Below are 18,344 nucleotides of genomic sequence, written 5' to 3'. Positions count from 1 at the left end.
ACACGTTTATTTTACAAACGTGTTGAAACAATCCACTTACACAGGTAGAACGCATTTTCACGTGTACATTTTGAGATAAGGTAAAGTAATAAAATATTTCCATTATCTGGTCGTGATACACACTCTCTGATTTCGCGTCCTAGCTTTACGCGTTTCAAACTGTGATAGGTCAACACAGTGCACAAGAGCTCTTGTCCAATCGTAAGAGAGTGCGTTGCCAGTTTCAAACGAATCACGTCCTTCCTTATCCCTCCCCCGGATGCCCATATTTTCTCCTCCCACATTGCTTGACTAAAATTCACCAGTGCCACGGATACATTTTTTTCCGTTCATGATTCGGCTTTGTGAGAGAAGGATGAAGTTTCTGGTCGCAGTCACAGTTATCGTGGGGTCGGTGATATTTCTGCTGTTTCCAAGCGGATCACAAGCTGACGAGAAAAAGAAAGGGCCCAAAGTCACAGCCAAGGTAAGCGTTTCATCCCGTGCAGTGCGTGGAGACAGAATTCTCACAGTCCAGAGATGTGTACTTTCAGACCGTCAGATTCGGCTGTTTTGGAAACCAAGCTGGACGCTTTGCAATATCCCTAATGCTCAGTTGTTACACATTAACATGCCATTCGATTATCCTTTTTCGCACTATGTTCGTCATGATGAGTGTCCTAATATGCATATCCATGTTGTGACATGTCGAGGCACAGTTTCTGACTTTGGCCTATGGAATTTTATCTTCCTCTCACTCTGCAAGCTAACCCGACATGCTATCAGCTAAAGCAAAGTAGCAGTAAATGATCTTACCGATGATGCAAAACAGGAGAGTTGTATACATAAAACAAATTTGAATGTAGCAGTTGCATCTGGATTTTTATTAATGTTGATCTGAAATTATCCACTATATGAAAATATAAACGATACCGTTACTAATAATTAGGCCACGTCTGTGTCGGCCTGGATTTAGTATCCCTTCTCTTTTCTCAATTAAGCTTCACAACGTCCGAAATGATATCAAAAAGCATCGAATAGTGGTGCACATTATTTGAATATAATGCATTCTTCTCCGACAGGTTTATTTTGACATAAGAATCGGGGATGAAGACGCGGGTCGAATCGTAATTGGATTGTTTGGAAAAACCGTGCCGAAGACCGTAGATAATTTCGTAGCACTGGCAACAGGAGAGGTAAAGCAAACTGTCCTTTGAATCCACCTGAAGCATGTTTTGCCTACATACGTCGGAAATAATTGTTGCAATTACTGTGTGTGTGTGTATTTCACTCTTAAACAGAAAGGATTTGGTTACCAAGGCAGCAAGTTCCACAGAGTGATAAAGGACTTCATGATCCAGGGCGGCGACTTCACCAGAGGAGATGGAACCGGAGGTATGTTTAAATACTTCACAGTAATGTCTTAGCACCTTTTATATTGATACTAGAGATGTTTACTTTTCTCTTTTAGGAAAGAGCATCTATGGAGACCGCTTCAAAGATGAGAACTTCAAGCTGAAGCACTATGGCCCTGGCTGGCTGAGCATGGCTAACGCAGGAAAGGATACCAATGGCTCCCAGTTCTTCATCACCACTGTTCAAACTCCCTGGTTGGATGGAAAACATGTTGTTTTTGGCAAAGTCTTGGAGGGCATGGTAAATTTCCTTCTGTCAGCACCTCACAATATAAGTCCACAAACACCTGCTGTTTATCTGACAAAACTGCTGCAAGGTATTTTAGAATTGGGGAAGATTTCAGTGTTTGATTGCAGGGACATTATGTTCTAAAAAGCTTGTACCTTTATCAATATCCGAGAATCAAAGTTCTTGCTAATGTGTGTGCGTGTGTTTTTTAATCTACAGGAGGTGGTGCGAAAGATTGAAGGCACCAAGACAGATGGCAGAGATCGGCCTCTTAAGGATGTGACCATTCACGAATGTGGCAAGATTGAAGTGGAGAAACCATTTGCCATTTCTAAAGAGTAAATAATTTAAATGGGAAACAGGACTTTGGGTTTTGGGGATTTGACAGGTGTGTTTACCACTAGTCACAAGGTCTTTTGTTGGAGGCATGTATAAAGTGCTTCAAAGCACCATCATGCACTCTTGCATGGCTGCAGTACTGGCCCACCAAATGACACACCTCCAAACAGGCATTCCAAATGGTAACTGTCAGACAGACACCTGCTTTTTACAAGGAAAAATCTTCAATAAAAGATCCAGGTTTTGTTACAGGTTGTCTCTTCTGTGCTCTGCAGACAGTTTTCATCACACTTTTCACCTTAATCGTACATTTTTGCAACTTGGGGTAACTGATCAAACACAGTTTCACAGATATGTGACAATGTGATTTACAGTGTGAATTAATTCATCGTAGAGTACATAGACCTCAAGTGTACAGCAGTAAAATAATTCTTGGAAGATTCTGTGATTTTCAGTTTAAGGACACATCAATATTTATTCACACTTAATTGTAAAAATATCATCTCAAATAAATGTAAGAAGTTAAGGGTAGATAATGAAGATGGCATATACTCCAGACTGGAGTTTGTTTCATGCAAGTAAAATGACAATCTATTATATGACAATAGTTAGTTAAAAAACAGAAGGCAATATTAGAAAATATTTTTCTCTCACTAATACAGTATTACTAACAGTTGGCTTCAAGTATTGGAAAGTTCACAATGATTGTAAATTAATTTGACTTCACAAAGGCACAGTTTAAAAAAATATATATATATGGTGCCTACTATTTAGGAATTACTGAGTTTAAACCAATTTTGACCAAGCAAATGACCATAATTGAAATACAAATGTCAAGAACACTTTTACAACAGCATGGAGAGGGTCTAGCACCACTCTCTCGGCAAAGGTAACCCACTAAATACTGTATGCATTATTCTGCTCTGCTTGACTGGATTAGGGCTGATTGCCAGTGCTCACGAATATAATGTAGATCTTTCCATGGCTGTGACCACATGAGGAGTAAATTATGTTTACAATTGTCAATGTCCAGTGTCCCCGAGCAACTTCTTAAAAAGAGTAAACTCATCATGTTCAAAGTAGAGATCTTTTTACACTGATCAAACAACTTGGTCAGTATTAGCACAGGATTTGTAATGAGAAAAAAGAGAAATGTATCTCCAAGGTACGCAATATCCACTTAGCCAACTTTAAAGGACAACTGCTGCCTTTCAGGACGTGATCATTAGTACTTGGGGTACATTAGTACTTTCAAATTCCCTCCCTCGTTAATCACAAAGGTTGACTAAGCAGTCCTCTCATTTTAAATATAATCGTCCCCCCATATCCACGGGTTACGCATTCGCGGATTCAATCAACCGCGAGTCGAAAATATTCCAGAAAGTTCCAAAAGGCAAAACTGGTCCTGGAACCAGTCCCCCGCAGATACCAAGGGCCAACTGTAGCTACACGTGTAGTTTAGGTTATTGAGGTACCGCTGCATGCTATGTTTTCAGTGTGTTCTGTCAACATCACCATCATTACTCAGAGGTTGTCGAGGTTACTAAAGAAACAACTACTATTGGCTGGGGAAAGATTCAAGGTCAAAGGAAACACGGAGTCCCCACTATTTGTAACTTTAATAACTTTATGTGTTGTCTTATTGAGCTAAATCTACATAAAAATGCACACTCTGTTCCCATATGTCAAATATAAGTACAAACTACTCAAGATTGAATTGAGCAACACAACTTAATGGTCAGTAACACAATGCCCTGAAACATTGCCAAGGTGAAAAAAAAGAATCACACATTAGCACAATTTGAGAACCTCCCTAATTAAAGTGATTGAACATAACAAAAACTCCCATCTCAAGCCTTCTTGGTCTCAGGCGTGTTGAGGCTGTTTCTGTCTGTAGTGGTGGGGGGAGCAGTTGGTGGGCAAGGTAAGGCAGATGTTACACTTGACTTGGTGCAGGTCTTGAAACTGACTCTTATATCTCTGGGGTACAGGCCCTGGAGGACCCCACTCACAATAATATCTGGAAGCTCTGCAAACAAAAAAATTACAGAGCAAATAAGTTTTTCTGTTTTTTTTTTTTTTTTTTTTAAAAAAAGCCCAATTTACGAATAATTTCCTCCTAAATATTTGCGCCCACAATACCAAAGAGAAACCTCTCAATATGTTTGTCATGTGAAGTTTGTAATTATGATACCATTCTTGCAACACCTACCAGAGTTTGAGTCCAGTAGATATGGATCATTTGAGAAGCCAACTACACGCTGATGAAGCAGTTGACAGCTATGAGAAAAACAAAATGTCAAATGGTAACCGTATGCGAAAGTTAGAGACAGAATCTCTTAAGAATCAGAATTTGAACCCTTGGACATTTGTGTTGGCTTGATTCATAAAGGTCCCATATTCATTATAAGCAGACACAGTTACAGAACAGTATATGCGTTTGTCTGATAATAAAATGATATTTACCCATATCCTTGAGGTTGTGAATCATCCCTGTAGCTTTTTCTGAAACCACAAAACCATAACATGTTAGTTACCAGTCTGTTTTTTTTCTGACCAGAAATACTGTTTTTCTTTAACATAAATAATCAGCATCTCTCTTGAAGACTCAAGCTCAGGCTTTATTTATTCCATTTTGTGAGAATGGTATCACTGTCTTTATAAATGAAAATCCTTTTTGTGATAGGTCAAGCTGTTGGCATTCTAAAGAAATTAACAGAGCATAGCATGGAAAACTTTTGTTTATAATTGTTTGATCAACATTTCTGCATCAAAATTAAAGTCCATATCACCATTACTTCCTAATACATTATGAAAGCTGGACATGTCAAATTTGATCAGGGAATATGTCCACTATAAAACAGCTTCATACATGTAGCAATATATTACTTGACCCTAGCAATCCCTGCTCTTGGCCATAAAATTTACTCTCATTTTAAGGGCTTAAGGCTCTTTGACCCAATGAAATCTACCATGTGGTTAGCTGTTTTCATATGCTTCGGCTGCTGCTTATGCTTGTACATAGGTATCCAACTTAGCTGGGGTATTTCCTGTCCATAACGTGTGAATCAAAGTGAGATAAGGTAAAACAAACATACAGATACTTACTCATTACAGATCTTGTTCACTGAATGGAAGTGTTTAACCTGCAAGAAATCCAATAACTCTTGAGGAACGACTTCATTCTGATACAGAATCTCCTACAGAAAGGGGAAGAAAGTGAAAGAACTTCAAGTTCAGAAAGTACAGGATAAAATCTGATATGTTAACAAAAAAAAAAATGATAAGTGTTAATACATAACATACAAGATAAACTCTACCTGGACATAGTCCTCAAGCTCCTGCCTCCTTTGCTCCAGTGGTTTGGTTCTAAGATGAGGGCTTCGTTTGCTAGGGAAATCAGGGAGCTGCACAGTCTTCTTAAGCTACAGGGCAACATCACAATGCTTGGTTACAGATGAATCTTTATGTGAGCCAAACTCTGTAGACCACAGCAGCCAAGCAGAGTGTGCTAACAGTGTAGGCTGACTTTTCCTTGAAAATCATAATAATTCATCCAGAATTAAGTGAACCCATTATGAAACAGAGAGACTGGTGCAATGATGAAATAAAGTAAAAGAGTTTAAGTTTAATTTTACATGTATGATGAATATGTTTTTGGGAGAAGAACAGCGTTATAGAATGAGGGACAAGCATACATATGTGTGAATACAGATCACCACTTACCTTTCTGTGAAGTGAATGGAACTCACTGTGACGTCTGAGAACAAAGTGTTTCCTTCCATTAAACAAAATTTCCACTCTGTAGAGCTATAAAAAAATCTCTCTTTAGAATGAATGATGACACTCTTGTACTTATTCTTGTATATAGAAATCTTGCAAATTAAACACAAATTATACCAGTATGGTTGCAGAGATTACATGAATTACAGTGATTTGGGTCAGTTGATACAGAAAATAGTTTGATAAAGAAAATGACAGGAGAACCTAAAAAACAAAATCTGAAACAAGATGCAGTTCAAATAATTACACAATATGAAATTTATATCATTCAGAGGCTTCCAAAATTATTATCATGCTCTCAAATGACAATCTACAACCATACAAATGCTTTTTAACACTTTGCATCTTGGATCATAATAAGAAACTACTCGGCAGCCAGGAAATCTTTTAATAAACAGAGTTCAGTGGTTTAAATGGTCATCTTTCAGCTGGGGGCACCTTGAAAACCACTGCTGAATCCCAGAGCAATGGTTTAGAAAAACTGTCTCACATTCGTGTGCATTTATAGCATAGGAAGAGCAGGAACCCAGCAGGGGGAGCAAGAGCTCTGAGTCACTCCAAATAACAGAAACTCAGGATATGTTTAGGATATCCCCAGTTACAGAAATATGATTACTTTCACATTTCAGAACTAATGATATAGCAGTTGGTTTATACCTGAATATGGCCAGATGTCACACTTCTTTGTAATGCATTATTTATGCTTTTAACAATTTAAAGGTCTGGTCTACACAAATTGATCATGAGCCTTTTGTGACAATCACTTTGGTTAAAGGAGAACATCCAAGATCAGTGTCTGTCAGGAAGTTCCTATAGAATTCTCTGCTAAGGCCTAGAACTGGTAAACCTGTTTCAAATAGTCGATCAGTGGGCTCAAGTGTGTTAGCGTTGGAATAAACCAATAGTACTGTGGGTAGCTATGCCGGGAAGACTGATGTGAGAAACACTGCGCTGAGCTGTAGGTGTGGCTGCTATTCATGGCAGTAGTGGAGCACTGTAAAACATGGCTCACACCCAAAGCTGGATGCAGTTTCATTCTTTAGAGACTTGGCCTTCTCTATTGAAAATAGGAAAGGTAGGTGGAAGCATATCATTGTCAGAGAGGAACCTGTTTGAAATGATGCACAATAGGATTACATGTCATTTAGCAAAACTGGAGGGAACACTACAAACCAAGATTAATAGCGTTTCAAATGTGTTAATAGTAGAGTGAAAGAGCATTGGGTTGTCCAAACATATTATTCTGTTTAAAAAAAAAAAAACACTTTTAAATTACAATTATTGGTTAGGATTAGAGTTTTAGGGCTGAGTTTTTCTCTTTTTTTTTCTTGAACAAAAACCCCTTTAACTTTAGACCTTGAGACACAAAAGCCTTTTGAAAAGGACTGTCACGTACTCCGAGCAGTGATGTAAAGGTTAGATGTAATTTGGGGGTCAGGTGTAATGAGCTATTCCATCATTGGTCATCTGAAGAAATTTACAAGTATATCAGTGCATTTATATTCCCATTCTAGGGCTTCTTTGCTCCTCTTGATTGTTAGAGGATGGTCTGCACAAGGACATGCCATCAATCTCGTTCTACATGTGCTCACATGTGAGAAGAACTTAAGCAGCCCCCCCCTCGAAACACACACACACACAAAGTAATGTAAAACTACACATCACAATGACTCAGCGTGTTTTTTTTTCTTCCAATTTCATTTGCCTTGTTTAATGCATTGAAATTGCTGGTCTTAAGACAAGCAAGCCTATACTGTTGCGAGCAGCTTTACAACCATCAGTCAGAGCTTCTAACTGTCTGTCCTTCAAAAGCTGAAACACCTCATTTCCTGTCGTATGCAAATGGACTTGCGCATTCTTACTTCCATCTTGTTTTGTGTTAACCTGCAGCATCACACACAGCTTTAAAGCTCCCATGGATATCTTACAACAATGTGACATAATTAGTGAGGACGAATAGCTGCTACGCACAGCGGTATCCAGTAGACTTGTTAGCAATCTTGTCATGCTGAGTTTCAAGCTTGAAAAGTAGAGCTAGATCAAATGAGTCCGCATGTGGTTCCTCTTCAGGTAAAGCTGAGGAGAGTGCAGCTTTGGCATATCAGTGTCTAGTAACACAGACATACCAATCACTGCTGTCACTGCCTTTTTCAGATGTAGATCTGCAAACAACAGTTCCAAGTGTTGAAGCACTAACAAGCGTAGTATAATCAGGAAACATAACATCACAACAGCACACATGGAAACAGAAAAATAGGAAGTAGGTGTCCGACTATAAGTGACCACCACTCACCCACCTAAAAAACATGGCCAGTTTTACTCCCATGAACACAAGATCCATGGGTGCCACACTCTCTGTCGCTGCAAGGTGAGGAAGTTCTTTGATGTCTGAGTGATTGACTCATTTATGCCCACTCCTTGACCTATGCAGTTACAAAGACCAATCACTCAAATGGCACTAAGCTTGACTGTTTTGTTCAGTGTGGACTCTGTACTTCCCTATCAGAGCCACTCTGTGTCCTCAGAATGCATTCAGCATATTCTTCCTGCTGCTTTGCTACTTCCAGGAGGGGTCATCTTTGTGGATGTCAAGTTCTGGTGATAGGTGTGATAGGTATGCTAACAGCTGCCCTAGCAGTGACTGCCCTGCTGTCATTAAAATGGCTTTAGGTGAGGACTTCTGGTATGGCGACAGACTTGGGCAGACATGTGGTGAGGGGTTCTGAGCACGATTTCATATATTTATACATACAAACGCTACAAATAACGAAACTGTGAATCGGTTCAACTGGAGTGAGTTAAGATAACGAGTCATTTCATCAATGTCAGGTAAGCCAAAAGCGACGTCGCAAAAAGGGAAGACCTCCTCCGAGCATACCAAGCTAGCCAACCACGGCGATAGAATAGCAATGGCGGGGAAGTCAGATGAGGGCATGACACTCTCAATCTCTGTGCTAAAATCTGAACTGGAGAAAAACCGGGCAGCTATCATGTCCGAGACTCAAGCTTCACTTTCACCTATAAGTCTGTCACTGGACGCGGTGTGTAAAAAGCTTCAGGCCTATGAACCGTGTATCACTGAAATGGACGTTTGGCTGTCTGACCATAGCGACGGGCTGGAACGCTTGGAAAGGCAGGTGGATAAGCTTAAGAGTGACAACAAGGAGTTATTTGCGAAGGCTGAGGACCTTGAAAACAGATCTAACCAAAATAATTTGCGCATCATTGGTCTATCAGAGGGATGCGAGGGACGAGCAACTACTGTCTTCATGTCAACGTTGTCTGTTGACCTGCTGCAGGATAGCTCGTTTACCAATTAACCCGAGCTGGACAGAGCACATAGAACTTTGAGAGTTAAGCCTGCAGAGGGAGAGTGACCCAGACCCATTATCATGCGTTTCCGGCAGAAGGAGCTAGTCCTCGCGATTGCAAGGAAAAAAAGGACAGCTAATGTATCAGGGACATAAGATTTTCATCTTCCCAAATTTGAGCAACGCACTGGCTAAAAAGCGAGCCTCATTCAACTCTGTCAAGAACAAATTACACCAAGAGGCTATCAAGTTTTCTCTCCGCTACCCCGATGTGCTTTTTGTCACTGACCAACAAGTGGAACATAAGTTCAACAATGCAGAGGACGCAGAGCGTTTCTTCACTCATCACCTTCCTGGCGACATTTAACTATGGCTAACAAATCTCTGAATGTACATAAACGGTAACCTCACGAGGCATAGACCTCGGCAATATTGGAAAGATCGGATAATTGGATTCTGTTTGACTGGCCTTTACACACGTTGGGATGTGGTTGCTTTTTGACAGGGAGACGACGAGGGCACTTGTTGGAGAAAAAAAACATTTTTTTGGCCTAAGCAAAAACACTGTAACAGCTATGTAGCCATTCTTGTGTGGGTTAATCAACAATCATTTTGTATTAATAATTCATAATTATACAGTCATTTATTTTAAAGCAAATATGTGAAGTTCTTTTATAAAGATGTGATTTGTGAATGGAGGAATAGAAAAGGTAATCTGAGTTTGTCTGTGTGCAGAGAGTGCTGATGATCAAACATTCAAGGTTACATGGTGTGAACCTTTTTTGGAGGAAATGAGAAGACTGCCTGTGTTGGAATATAGCCAAGGGCACTAAGATAAGATGAAACAGTGCTCTCATTTATTCTGTGTATTTCCAACAGTATTATTATTTATTTTTAGTCGAGACCAAGCAGGTGTAAATTAATTGTGTAATGATGTTTACATTTATTCTCTGTATGCCCTTCGTCCTTCATCATGAAGTGATAGCATGAAACACCATCTTCACTTATTCCTTGCATTCTCTAATGAGCTCTCATTAATTTTTGTATTTCATCATTGCAGGTGTTAGTGTGAGACACAACTCCTTGTATTCAGGTTTGTTCATTTATCAATGCCTGGCCAATGTAAAAACAATATCCTCAATTATTTTTGACCTGGGTTAAAGGTGTCAATTTCTGACTACATCATTAGGAAATGATGGTGTCCAGCAAGACAGGCAAAGAAGGTGGGAGGTCCTCTGATGACTGTTTTGACTATCATTGGATAATCTTTGATATGATTTTGGTATAACTATAGGTGATGTGTGCCGGTTAGTCAGTCAGCTCCCAGGACCTGACTCAGTTTGTTGTAAACTGCTCTCAAGTGGTTGCAGTTAACTTATACTGCAGCAGACTCTTCAAGACTGCGATTTCTTTTTTGAAACTTCATTGAAGACTTAGCACCAAAAGAGAAGCAAATAAGTGTGGCAGTGGGACCCTGACTTGGCAGTCACCCCCACACACTGTCTTAAAAGGACATGCAAATCTTTTGCTTTAACTGTAATCTGACATCAGAATATATTCCCATGGTCTCATGTGAGTACAAACTTGTGGTAAAATGACTAATAAATCCTTTTTCACAGCCTATTAGGCCTACGCATTCAACAGGGGAAAGTGTCTTTAAATACAGCCTAGAATCTTATCAAACTAGTTAATACAACTTTATACTTAAAAATCTTTAGAACTCATAGCCTATGTTTAACTCTTCATTCATTTTATCAGTACTGAATGTATCTATGTGTTGGTTCAGTTGAATGTTCATGTTAATCTAGGGTTCATTCATGAATGTGTAATGCGAGGAAATGACAAAAAAATGTTCCGTTCTTCTAATTGCCAAATTGCAATAGCGATAGCTTGTGTTAAAAATCTGTAACTGTAGTTTAAATTTCATCTGCTGGTTTACATAATTGTAGCATTAAGGTTGCTAATTTGAATTCTCTTAGACAGACTTAAACCTAAACAGCACCCAGATAATCCAGTAGTCATGTCTACTTAGAGAATCTGGCAACAAATCAAGCAACACTTTGACTGGAACACACTCCCCCTTAACAACCCAATATGTAACAATGAGCTATTCTAAGATTCAGCATTTCCTCAAATCAAACACACCTTCATTCCCAGATGCCCCACCCTCTTTGGGAATTGATAACCTTCTGTTGGTGGCAAAAATGGCAAGAGGACATATTTAGTTTTTATATGACCTCCTAGCCCCAGATACACCTCCGGCTTTGCTGAAGATTAGAACAGAATGGGAAACAGAACTGGGCATTATCAGGTCTGATGATCGGTGGTCTAAGGTACTGAAAGAAATAAAATCTTGATCATCATGTGCAAAATTTCAACTCATACAATTCAAAATAGTTCATAGGGCACACTACAGTAAATCCAGACTCGTCAAGATATACTCGAATATGGCTGACCCTTGTGACAGATGCTCCCAGGCTCCTTGTAATCTCACTCATATGTTTTGGTCATGTCTAAGACTGGCAGAGTTCTTGAAGTCTTATTTCAGAGTCATTTCAGAAATATTAGAACAAGTAATCGAACCATCCGAACTGATTGCTATAGCGGTAGAGGGAGAAGTGCTACACAGGTTCACTATAGGAGCATTTTATGTCACTGCACATTTCTGTGATGATTCCTAAAATGCCAATAAAAAATGTTCATAAAAAATGGCTTTAGGTTTGGTTCAACTGCCTTCCCCTTCATCTTAAAAGGAAAGGTTGCACAGTCCACCAGTTCTGAAATTCTGTCACTATAAATTCTGCATCTGAAGTTCTATCTCCCACTACCATAATTCAAAAAGGTGGTGATATTCTACATTTCTCCACACTGGCACATCTATGAAAAATGTTTCATGCTGTATTCCTGTGAAGTAAATTCAGTGAAACATGAACACCTGTGCAGACTGAGGTTATGTGAGACAACTAACTCTTAACACTTCAAAAGTAAAACGTCGAAAGAACTGCAACCACAAAATCCTGCAGCCAGCTGTTCCTGACTTCTTGACAAACATCTTGGTTTGTGGTATAGGGAAGCAACATATGGCACTTGTAGTTTATTTCCCTGGCATTACAGCTTCTCCTGTTATTTCTACAGGACAGGGCCATTACTACAGTCAGACAACTCCCCAACTGTGATTCTTATGAAATGCCAGCAAAAGAGAAGGTCAATTCAGTCACTGAAAGTAGCACAGTAAATTTTGACTTGGTATTACCTCATCATCTGTACATATTCTGCATCTTCCTGGCATGATTCCTGGAATTTAGGCTCTCTGGGACACCATGGCAACCTCCCCAGAGGCATAATTTATTCCCTCAACAGAATGTCCAGAGCTGGCACCACAAATCCAACTGGCTAAATCCCTGGTGTGGTCTTTGAGAGACTCAATCAATCACTGAGTAGGCATCTACTTAATTTCTGCTGACACATACAGTATGCAGCAAAGTTTTACGATTATTTGTGCAGGCCAAACAACAATACAGTGACAGTATTAATGGTGGTAGTAATAGTGTAATGATGTTTATAGAATCAGAAGCAGAATATGAAACATATGGAACCATTGTTTTTCCAGATTTAAAGAGGATAATTGCATTGAAAAGAGGCCATACCTGGCTTTTACAGTGGAGCAAATCAAACCAGTGAAATAAGGGTTTAGCCCCCCCACCCAGCCCCACCCCCTGAGTTATGCTCCCCCGGACATGGTGAAAGTGGGCAAGGGTGGCTGAACCGGGATTCAAACAAACCTCTTCATAGACACTTAGGTACCCAGAGTTCAGTTTACTAACTATTAAGCTGTGTTTTACATAATTACCTTGAAACAGAATTATTCCCTCATAGTCAACTCATTTACAAGCTGTTATTTCAGGCTATTCCAAAATGTGTGAACCCTTACAAAAACTGCTCATGTTGTTTAATAATTCAAATTACAATTGACAATTTGTTATCTGTTTCTTTGTAACACTGACTCCTAGTGGTATCCGGGAGTGTAGTAAGGTTGTTCAATAATTTAAGCAAGGCAATGGTGAAAATGATTTACCAATGATAAAACATTAGTAAATCAGGGGTGTCAAATCCATCCTCTTCATGATCTACTCTTCATGAGTATTTTTTTTTTCTGACGGGGTTTTAATCAATGTAGACACATTAATTAATGTGTGTGCCAAACTTCCATGGGTATGAGCCTGTTTTCTACTTGCCTGAGAAACTGTGCAGAGCACAACACAGACTTTTAATCTGATCCAGTTTTCCATTGGCCGTGGCTGTGGAACAGCTCTGCATATGGGTCGTGCCCCTTATGCTCCTTCCCCTGGGTTTGAGTCCTTAGTGGTTCTTCCTTTAGGTCGACGGAAAATTACACATGTACATTTATAAAGACGATGAAAAAACTTTTTTTTTGTTCACCGTGATGAAGTTAATCAAATGCTGCGGATCAATTTCAGCCGATGACATTTGTCATTGGTTGTCTATAAACTACATCCACAATGACATTTTAATAAATAAAGAACATTTAACGAAACTGCATGTTCTAGACCTGTATTACAAATTGCGCAAAAATTTTTGTATCCAAAAATGTATGGGAAATATACATGCGTATGCATTATAGATGTGTAAATACATATGCATTTTTATTAAATGGGATGACATCTGGGCTTTCCAAATACTGAATCGTCTGCAGTGTTACCATACACAGTGCTACATTTCGGTTTCAGTAGCCTAAATATCCAGTCCATGACTGCAAACCTCCAAGTTTCCCATTTCTGACATTGACACGGGAACTTGGTTTACTCACTTCCACTTAAGAAGTATCACAGTAAGCAAACTGCTCTGCTCTTCCTCTTAAGATTCCCTTTGATACCTTTGAAAATAAAACCCTTCTTTAACACCAGTGTTTTTACAGCTCGGGAGGCTGCTCAAGTTCCTGCTTGAGCAAGCTGGCACCAAACAGGCTGATAACAAAGTGAGAAAAAAAAATCAAAGAGGCTGATACAATGTAAGATCCCTGGCCCTAAAGGCTGTATGGTAGTAGCTGAACAATTACATTTGTGGATCACATGATAAACCTTGCACTCTCTTTATAACCTAATCAAGGAGTTACTGCTGGCAGCTTGAGGCATGGCATTTTACTGCTTGGTTAAATAATGCCACAAGCTCACTCTCTGTAGTCAGGAGACTACTCAAGGAATGTGGAAAAGAGAAAACAACTCCAAAAAAACTAGGACAAGGGATGGGATTTAAAATTGACTGCAGGGCAGTTTTTGACTGCTGAAGCAGTTCATATCTGTGCAGTTATTAGAGACCTTCAGTAAGATTCTGTGACATGAATTTCATAAGGGTTACCATGTCATCTTAATGGAACTGATGTTTAAATGGATGTTTAAGTACATGGAAACAGCACATTTAGGATAATTTTTTAAAACTTTTTGAATCCAATATATACTCTTAACTTCAAGATTTAAAAAGATTGATCTGAAATGATGTGACATAATGGCAGACTTTGTAATAGCTCTTTTTCCAGTACATTCTTAAAGCAAAATCAATATCCTTCTATTTATAAAGGCATTAATATGTAGACACACAATCAACAGGACATGCCACAAATGCCTACAGAGAGGAGTGATCACTATCACAGTTGATCCTCTGAGGTAAAGGAGTGCATTATTCCCAAACTCTGGGCACTTTATGTTTGGGCTCATAAAGATTGTCTGGAAAAAAAACTAACTCCATTCAGGCTGGCTACACTTGGATGCCAATGGATGTTCCCCTCAAATCACAGAGCTCTCATTGTTGTGAATATGCAAAAGCCCCAGTATTCCCGCCAGGAAGGGAGAATGACATAAGGGAACCTTGATGTCTCAATCACACATCTCTACAGTGTGTTCTGGGAAACAAACAACGCTCATAGCCAAGGAGTGCGTCAGCCAACACTGGCATAACGCTGACCAAAAGGCTTATTTACTGTTCCATGAAAGCAATCTAGCTGGTGATTATCATGACTGTCTGTAAACACAATATACTGTCTATAATCTACATCTAAAGCACACATACTGTACATATACTAAGTTTGCCCATATGATCTGTGTAGCAAAGTCTGACTTTCAAGTGCTGCCAAGTGGTCAGTATCCATCTCAAGTGTTCAGTTATTTATCTGTAATGTGATAGGAATGAATAGTCTCTATCTAAAGATTCTCAGGATCTATAGAGGGGAGTCAGCAAGAGACCTTGAAGAATTCCAGTCATAAATGACACCACTTCTCAGCCTGTGAACCAACTGTCTCTTAACAGTTGTCTACATTGACATGGCCAAATGCTTTTCTTCTGTAATCGTGACCTAAACTGGATACCGCACATAAACTGGTGTTGTCTCTGTTATATTCACCATCTGGGTTGCAATTTTTAAGTCAACCAAACAGGTTGAAAACCGCAATGAATGATTTCCACTGTTAGGTTCTGCACGTGCTAGAACATGTACAGCTGAGAGATGCTATGCTATCTCTCATGAAGCAATACAAAACCTAATAGGACTTTTTAAGAAGACAGTGTTTACCCAACAACGCATTATTATTCCTGGCAAAAAAGAAGCCAATAACCCCACCCATTTTTCAAACTTCTCAAAAAGAAAAACACCTCAGAAACCATGCTAACCCATGGGGGATGTGTTCAGAAAATGCAGTTATAAGCTAGCCGAAACATGAGCATTAAGTAGACCAGAGGAAGTAAGAGATTACAATCTTCAGAAACCTCACCATAGCAAAATACTTTTCTATTATTTTTTTTTTTTTATCTCTGTTCACTGCATAGATGTAATCAGTCAACTGGAAAGTGAAGTGTTAAACTGGGCAACAACATGATGCCCTAAAAATGTTCTCAGACAAGTTTGTTTAACATGTAAATTCAACTTTTCATTGTATTGATATCAAACGTGACTGCATACATCTTGAACTGCTGAAGCCTAAGGCATTGTCTGTAGGCTACAGAACTGTACGTTTTGTCTTGCATGTGCCACAGGTCAAGGCACACTGCATACCTATTTGCAGGGAACGCATACACTCATCTGCCACAACTCCCCTTCCAATTTCACCTACCCAATTTTGAGCGCACTATATTTGGTTGCAGATATTGTGCAGAAAGGTAAAAGACAAACTTATAAATCCTTTTGTGTATAATGATACTGAAACTTCACGATACTGATTATTTATGGCAGCATATTTGTTTTGCAAATTCACCACTGTGAAGATTTTTTTCTATAAATGTCAAACCCTTCAACATCAAGCTCAGGACATTCAAATGAGCTATTCATACTCCGAAAATATTTAAAAAAGAAAAAAACAACAACAAAAAAAACCTTAGTTAATTGTGTAGTTGCAAGTACAACAATGATCTAAATAAGGATGTTCTGGAAGCACAAAAATTGCTTTCTGATCTGTTCTTGGCCTGAATAAGCATCATGGCAGCCCACCAGGGGGATGCAGGTGGCTTGATAAGGTCTGACTGAAATTTGGGGACAGAGAGCCTCAGAATCACTTTCTAGCCTATAGTTGGTAAAGGGGTAAACTCTGAGTGCTTCAAACAGATTGATAGAATGTGCCTTTAAACCTTAAGTGCTAAAACCTCTGTAAAGTCTGTCAGCATACCAAAAGTGTACTTATGGCCCTCACATACCATTCATTCTCCAAGTGAAATGTCTAAGGGTGAGGTTGACACATCACCTAAAGTTGCTGAGATCAGTCATAACACTTTGACTGAGGCAAATAGGACAAACAGCAGAGAGAACTAGTCAAACACCCATTGACAATATATATAAATGGCAAACAGCCACGGTATACTTTCTGCCTGAACATCTAATTTTCTCTCTTTTGCAGCCTTCTAAAATAGCAGCGCTCTTCACACCACCCAGGTCACTGAACAGACTCGCATCGTAAATTTACCGAAGTAACAGAAACTTCTCTTATGATGAAATGAAACAAGTGTAACGAAAAACCTCACAAATCTGACGCTTCACCATATTTACGGACGCTAAAGAAAGAAGTCTTATTTACACGAATCATGACGCCTTAAAAAACCTAAAGCCAGGCAATTTCATGTGTCCAATTAAATCCAAACACCCACATTTTACATGAAATTAATTTATATACACATGAATCTTAAACGACGGACAATTACACAGCGACACATAATTCAGACCGGCAGTTAGTTAAAAGTTCAGAAACACAGATCCATATGGAATTCCCGCGTGGATTTACTTTGGGAACAAAGGTCGTAAACAATGCTGACTACTTACTTTGCGTAATTTGCCCGATTCGTCCAGTTCCCTCTCTAAAGAGGGTATTGATACCTCTATCATACGTGGAAGATATTGATCCAGCATCGCCTGGAAATAGGAATTCTCAAACGTAGATCACTGTAAAAAGGCGAAATATATTTTCGTACACAGTTACCATGCAAGGTCTAAGTCTGTTTTCTGTATGGTAAAACTTCTTCTTAGGTCAGTTGCTATATTTATCCGGCGTTTAACTCCGGGATTCAGTTGTCCTCAAGTTCGCAGGCTTCGCTCACACAGGACACTGTTCGTTTCACTGTCCAACCTTCTCTCATGCCCCTCCCACATACAAATTGGTTCATTTGCTCATCTGCCTTTTGGTGTCTGTGAGCGCGTGTGTGTCTGTGTAAACGGTGGTCTTCGTTCAGCGTTAAAAATAAGGTAAAATGAGACGAAACATAGGCTAATGGACGAGAAAAAAACCAACCAAATTATGATGGCAGCTGCATATTTAACACAAATAATTAGCCAAAATGACCACGATCTAAGAAGGAATTGGTAAGCAGAAAATACAATAATGGCACAGTTTGTTTGCTATCTTTGCGCTCAGTATGGTAGCTCATCATGTGGTTATCATATAAGACCCACTTCATATAACAACTAACCACTGTATTCCCAGCTGTCGCGAGGCTGCAGCTACAGAGGACTAGACAAGGGGTAGACTCTATTACGCATATTAGACTGCACAGCCAACCGTTTAGCACAGTGCCTTCCTTGTTCATTATAGCACTCGCTATATTTTGAGTCAGAACATTTATTTTCCTCTTAAGCTCAAACTTTTTAAGTACCTGTCCAAACACAAATAACGCTGCTGACTTGGACCTGCCTTTACAGTGAGTTACAGCCCAGGTCTACTAACGCAAAGACTGACAGCTCGCGGGTCTTAATGATGATGATGATTATTGTTGTTGTTGTTTCTTAAATCAGCTCGT

The 18,344-nt window shown here is 39.3% G+C and overlaps 2 protein-coding genes across 2 annotated transcripts; one reads left to right on the top strand and one right to left on the bottom strand.

Moving 5' to 3' along the window:
• The first annotated feature begins 284 nt into the window (after nucleotides 1-284).
• On the top strand, nucleotides 285-2,211 carry ppib (peptidylprolyl isomerase B (cyclophilin B)). Its single transcript, XM_030768283.1, has 5 exons — nucleotides 285-466; nucleotides 1,062-1,175; nucleotides 1,281-1,374; nucleotides 1,451-1,635; nucleotides 1,843-2,211. The coding sequence occupies exons 1-5, from the start codon at nucleotides 332-334 to the stop codon at nucleotides 1,963-1,965; spliced, it is 651 nt and encodes a 216-aa protein (XP_030624143.1). The 5' UTR covers nucleotides 285-331; the 3' UTR covers nucleotides 1,966-2,211.
• Nucleotides 2,212-2,724: 513 nt separating this feature from the next.
• Nucleotides 2,725-17,631, bottom strand: snx22 (sorting nexin 22). Its single transcript, XM_030768270.1, has 7 exons — nucleotides 17,374-17,631; nucleotides 5,689-5,772; nucleotides 5,283-5,387; nucleotides 5,071-5,162; nucleotides 4,429-4,467; nucleotides 4,175-4,242; nucleotides 2,725-3,991 (listed from the first exon to the last, which is right to left on the bottom strand). The coding sequence occupies exons 1-7, from the start codon at nucleotides 17,458-17,460 to the stop codon at nucleotides 3,813-3,815; spliced, it is 654 nt and encodes a 217-aa protein (XP_030624130.1). The 5' UTR covers nucleotides 17,461-17,631; the 3' UTR covers nucleotides 2,725-3,812.
• Between the last annotated feature and the right edge of the window lie 713 nt (nucleotides 17,632-18,344).

The sequence above is a fragment of the Chanos chanos genome, chromosome 1 (genome assembly GCF_902362185.1).
Source record: "Chanos chanos chromosome 1, fChaCha1.1, whole genome shotgun sequence".
NCBI classification, from domain to species: Eukaryota; Metazoa; Chordata; class Actinopteri; order Gonorynchiformes; family Chanidae; genus Chanos; species Chanos chanos.
Note: the sequence above shows the minus strand (reverse complement) of the source record. Positions and strands in the feature narration are given on the sequence as shown.

What these genes read in the sequence shown, in the direction of transcription:
- snx22 (XM_030768270.1), bottom strand. Translation starts at nt 17,460, where the DNA reads ATGCTGGATCAATATCTTCCACGTATGATAGAGGTATCAATACCCTCT. An exon ending in GTGAACAAGATCTGTAATGA is followed by an intron (nt 4,468 to 5,070) that starts GTAAGTATCTGT and finishes TTGTGGTTTCAG; the next exon opens with AAAAAGCTACAGGGATGATT. An exon ending in TCACAACCTCAAGGATATGG is followed by an intron (nt 4,243 to 4,428) that starts GTAAATATCATT and finishes TTTTTCTCATAG; the next exon opens with CTGTCAACTGCTTCATCAGC.
- ppib (XM_030768283.1), top strand. Translation starts at nt 332, where the DNA reads ATGATTCGGCTTTGTGAGAGAAGGATGAAGTTTCTGGTCGCAGTCACA. An exon ending in GGCCCAAAGTCACAGCCAAG is followed by an intron (nt 467 to 1,061) that starts GTAAGCGTTTCA and finishes CTTCTCCGACAG; the next exon opens with GTTTATTTTGACATAAGAAT. An exon ending in GCAAAGTCTTGGAGGGCATG is followed by an intron (nt 1,636 to 1,842) that starts GTAAATTTCCTT and finishes TTTAATCTACAG; the next exon opens with GAGGTGGTGCGAAAGATTGA.